Here is a 5,415-nt window from a genome sequence, read left to right on the forward strand (position 1 = left end):
CTGCTTTTTGATTAATGTCTGTCCACTAATGATTCTTTTCTTGTGTTCTTGAATTTTGCCAGTAATTTGTCAGTTTCAATGACTTAAAATTTGCAGATTCCATTTTTTTCTCTTCATTGAAAATAAAGAATTTATCTTTTAATTCTTTTCTGTGTTACTCCCTTTCAGGCTTTATAATTTTATAAAGATCATTGGTTACAGTTCAGTAACCACACCATTCAGTTATTTCAATAATCTGGAATTCCTATGGTCCTGGAAAAATGAATTTACAAGGTCATTCTCTTACTACTTTCCTACTTACTTATGTTAAGTGTCAACTCTCTTTTACTTACTTTTATTTCTAGTCTAATGGTAATTTTCTGTGATAGAGAAAACTTAAATATAAATTAAGTAGCTTTATTTTCCTGTCAATTGTTATAATCATTACATTCACCTTGAGTAGCTGTTTAACAGTTCTTTAATTGGTCCCTTTCCCTCCAATATTGCTCACAATCCCCTTTTGCTGTCTTTCACTTTACTTTCTAGTAACATTAGCTCTTCTGACACTATTCTTCCCAGACCATGGGTTTGTATTAACCCTTTATAGTCATCTTTTTTTTTTTGTTTTTGCAAGGCAATGGGGTTAAGTGGCTTGCCCAAAGCCATGCAGCTAGGTAATTAATAAATGTCTGAGGCTGGATTTGAACTCAGGTAATCCTGACTCCAGGGCCAGTGCTCTATCCACTGTGCCACCTAGCTGCCCCACTATAGTCAATTCTTGATTTCATCTTTTTGTATATCTTAAAAACAAAATTGATGGGCTCTTTACACATTTGTATCAATAGAAGAACCTGAACACACACATAAATAGACAATCTGAACATATAAAGACAGATGAGGCACAAGCACAGATCACACAAACGCAACAGAATTTTCCAAACTGACAATCTCAACACATATCAACAAACACAGGCCAATGGCAAATTCCTGACTTCTCAGGAATGCAGTGAGGGAAGATTTCAGTGTCCTGTCCAACCATCTCTCCCGCCCAAAGGTCGATCGGATGTGTTCCTTCCTATCACAACGAGCACCCAAAAGAGGGGACCTGGACATCACATCTGATATGGAATTTCCCTGCAACCAAATGTCTATACCCAGACCCACAATAAGTTTACTTCCGGAGGTGGAAGAGGATCTCCACTTAGGGTGACTGGGGCATTGCACTTGAGGAGAGGTTCATACTAAGACTATGTCTACCTGGTCCTGGGGCCCTGGAACATCATCAGGGGCCAGCTCCCCTAGGAAAGGGAGAGGCAGTCCATTTGAACCTAAAGTCGAGGCTCCTGTGGTCTCCCTTGGTGGCACAAAACACCAAGATCTCACTGGGGCCTCCAAATGTTGTACCCAATGAGTGAGTTGGAGATCAGAATTTGATAAGTTTGGAGATCTTTATTTCTTTCCTGGGGACTGCCTGGGGATGAAGAGTACCCAAATCAGACAGTACCTGAGTGTTCAGGGGATAGAGTTTTTATAGTGTTTTTTTTTGGGGGGGATACAGAAACAAAGACAGCAGTTAGATATATTGTCTTGTCATATACATATGTAAACATAGGGTTCTATATAGATGGAGTGTGGAGGGGTCAGGATCTTTGTGTAATGTTTGAACATATTTTCTGAGATGGAGGGAGTCAGGAATTCATAGGCTTCCCACAGGTTTGAGGGAGCAGAATTTATGATCTTATGGTTCCAGCCGCATATGGGGAAGGGGGAGGCAGTCCTGGAATTTAACAGATACAGCAAGATAATTAGGCTAACAAGGGTGCTTTGTAAATCTTTAGATAATTTTATGGTATATCCATGACCCTTTGGGTCCTATCAGACTATTTTCAGACTTAAAGGCGCCTAGCCAAACTTATATTTCTAAGGAATTTCTCAGGGCCCAGAAGGATGTCAGGAACCCCATTCTATGCAGGAATTTCACAAACATTGTTATTGTACTTTAGTATCAAGAATTTATTTCCCTCCCATGTTCCTATTAATTAAAAAAAAGACAAAATTCTTATAACAAATATGCATAATCAAACAAAACACATTTCTAAATTGGCCATATCTATCTATCTATCTATCTATCTAAATTATTCTATACTCCAAGTCCATTTTCTCTTTATCAAGAAGTAGATAACATGCTTTATGTTCAGTCTTCTGGTTACCCATTGTTTTGACTCAATGGTAGCCTATTTTGAGAGCTACCAAATAAACAGATGGACCTTCTTTGGTGTATGAGTAAGTAAAATAATTCATGAGAGGAATAAATGACAAGTATGGTAATCTGAGGCATGCTCAAATGCCTCAGAATGGCAACACAAGTGGGATCAAGAGCACCAACTCTGTAAATTCTTTGATGGGGAAAGTTGTACTAACATGGGTTTCTGAAGAGTACTTATTTAATGAAAAAAGTCTGCCATATTTTTTTAAGGTCTTAGCTTGTTCCTGCTAAATGTGTCTAGTTTACCCCATCCTAAAAGTGGTTCTGTTTCCTACAGAGGTTTGGAGTTCTCCTAGGGCAATAGCTTTGATTTCTTTGAGTCAGAAAATCATCTTCATAGTAAATGAATGATTTTCCCTAGATCACCATACACCTCTTCATGGTCTATATTCTTTTTTCATAGAGTAGCTTAATGGGAAGATAGGATCATGGTCCTGACAAGGAACACTTAGTTCTAGAGCTGAAATTTAACAATTCTGAAGCACAGCATGAGCACTACAAGATGCAATCAGAGAAAACAACTTAAATGGGGAAGGAGTAGGAACTAGACCTATGATTTTATTTGTGTAGGGAACATCTAGGTGAGGAAACTCCTATGTGGGACAGCTCTTTCTATGCAATTTATAGTCATAAAGAATTGTTTAGAGCACTGAGGGATTAAGCAACCTGCCCAGGGGTCACACAGTCAATATGTGTTTCAGAGCCAACCTTTTTTTAAATTGAAATCTTATTTTTCCAGTTACATGCAATAGTTGTTTTTCAGTATTCATCCATTTGCAGATTTATGAGTTCTATGTTTTTCTACCACTCTCACTTCCCCTCCCCAGTCTGGTAAAAGTTATACATGTATATTTGTGTTTAACATATGTCCATATTAGTCACGTTGTAAAAGAGAAATTAGAACTAAGGGAAAAATTCATGAGAAAGAAAGGAGAAACATAAAAAGTGAACATGATATGCTTTGCTCTGTAATTAGACTCCATAGTTTTTTCCTCTGGATGTAGATGTCTTCCGTCACAGGTTTCTCAAGATTGTCCTTGATCACTGAACAATGAGTCATCAAAGTTGATGATCTCACAATATTGTTGTTAAAGTGTACAATGTTTTCTTGGTTCTTCTTACTCCACTCAGCATCAGTTCATGCAAGTTTTTCCATGCTTCTCTAAAAGTCTGACCACAGAGCCAGCCCTTTATATAGGCTTTTCTGTCTTAGAAGAGGTTAACTCTCTATTCACTATATCATGTTGCCTTTAGCAACATGAAAGGTACCCTTCTATCAAGTTTTAAAGACAAAGTCTTAAGGAAAAACTTTGGAACTCAAATTTCTGTGAGTAGAGGAACCCTGGGATATGGGATCTGGTCAGAGTTCACCACAGCTAGGGAAGAAGAAATCATAACTACTTATGTCAATTAATTATTCTTGCTAAGGTAGGTGATAGAGGATAAATACTATCAAGACTATTTAAATTATGGTGCCTTGGGGCAAAGTTAACCTACCCTTGGTTATAGTTTTTCTTAGATGAGTGCCTTGCATGAACCAAGTGCTACTCAAAATAGGTAGAATAAATGAGTTGATAAAACTCATAACTACCTTTGGCACATTTGTGAATTTGGCAGTTTGTCTTTGGGTCTACCTGTCATGCACACTTTTCCTAAATTCATGGAACTCTTTCTTACTCTCTCTTTCTTTGGCATACTTCTGCTGTTTCCACCATAGAGCAATAATGGGTCCTGTGACCTTGGAAAGTCTCCTTCCCACTCTGGGCTTCAACTCCCTCATCTACAAAGTGAGACAATTGGACTTAGATAATTTCTAAAGTGTCTTTCACCAAATATAATGTTTTCTATTCTAAGTTCCTTCTCACTCCAACAGTCTTATGTTTTAAAGGCCCCTCCACTTCTAGCATTCTTTGAATCTTTGGTGCCATGAGCCTGTGATCTCTATAATTTGATTCTATCTCTCAGCTTCCCCAGGCCCTGTTTCATGTCCTTGTTCCTTAGGCTGTAGATAAAGGGGTTCAACATGGGAGTGACCACTGTGTACATGACAGTGGCCACTCGATCCTTGACCACAGAGTAGCTGGACAGTGGCCGGAAATAGACATAGATGATACTTCCATAAAACAGTACCACAATGGTGAGGTGGGAGCCACAAGTGGAGAAAGCCTTCCATTTTCCTGATGCAGAGGGGATTTTAAGGATGGCAACAATGATCCGCAGGTAGGAGAAGATTATGCATAAGAAGGGAGTCACAATAACCGCCAGGGTCTCTGTCATGACCACGACCTGACTAGAGGAGGTATCAGAACAAGAAAGCTTCAGCACTGGCTGGGTATCACAGAAGAAATGTTTGATAATGTGGGAAGCACAGAAAGACAGGCGGGACATGAGCACCACTCGTAGCAGAGCGTGGAGGTATGAGATCACACAGGAAGCCACTGCCAAACTGATGCAACGTCTGTGACTCATGACCATGGCATAGTGTAAGGGATTGCAGATGGCTACCAAGCGGTCAATAGCCATGGAGGCTAGAAGATAACTGTCTGTGTTTCCAAAGGCCATGAAGAAGTACATCTGTACCAGGCAGCCTATGTAGGAGATGGCCTTTGTCTCTGACAGGAAATTCACCAGCATCTTAGGGACAATAGCAGAGGTGAAGCAGATATCAGTGAAGGACAAGATGCTCAGGAAGAAGTACATTGGGGTGTGAAGCCTTGAATCTGAGCAAATGACCATAATGATCAGCACGTTCCCAAGGAGGGTGACTAGGTACATGCTGAGGAATATGGTGAAGAGTGGCTTCTGTAACTGAGGGTTTGAAGATAGTCCCAAGAGAATGAATCCAGAGGTGCTACCACTGCCCCAGCTGGTGTTGTTATTCTTTTCCTTCAGGGCATCTGGAATTTCCAGAGACATTTTACTATTAATAAAGTTTGGTTTATTATTTCAAAAATAAGAATGATCTAAGGATAGTTTTAGTGTAACTTGTTTTTAATAAGTTTGACCTTATTTAAATTTATGAAACTTAATAAGAACTTATTAGAACTTAAACTGCTCTAAGACTCTTGGGACACCCTCCTATTAAGGTTTACACAGTACTTTTTTTCCAAAACAACTCTGAATCAGGAAACACAAATATAATTCTCTCTATTTTACAGGTTAGAAAATTG

The 5,415-nt window shown here is 39.0% G+C and overlaps 1 protein-coding gene across 1 annotated transcript; it reads right to left on the reverse strand.

The window, feature by feature from the left end:
* Positions 1–4,186: 4,186 nt before the first annotated feature.
* LOC141506035 (olfactory receptor 1L4-like) lies at positions 4,187–5,161 on the reverse strand. Its single transcript, XM_074212435.1, has one exon. It carries the CDS (start codon positions 5,159–5,161, stop codon positions 4,187–4,189), a length of 975 nt encoding a protein of 324 aa, XP_074068536.1.
* Between the last annotated feature and the right edge of the window lie 254 nt (positions 5,162–5,415).

This window comes from Macrotis lagotis, chromosome 1 (genome assembly GCF_037893015.1).
Source record: "Macrotis lagotis isolate mMagLag1 chromosome 1, bilby.v1.9.chrom.fasta, whole genome shotgun sequence".
Classification (NCBI taxonomy): domain Eukaryota; kingdom Metazoa; phylum Chordata; class Mammalia; order Peramelemorphia; family Peramelidae; genus Macrotis; species Macrotis lagotis.

What these genes read in the sequence shown, in the direction of transcription:
- LOC141506035 (XM_074212435.1), bottom strand. Translation starts at nt 5,161, where the DNA reads ATGTCTCTGGAAATTCCAGATGCCCTGAAGGAAAAGAATAACAACACC.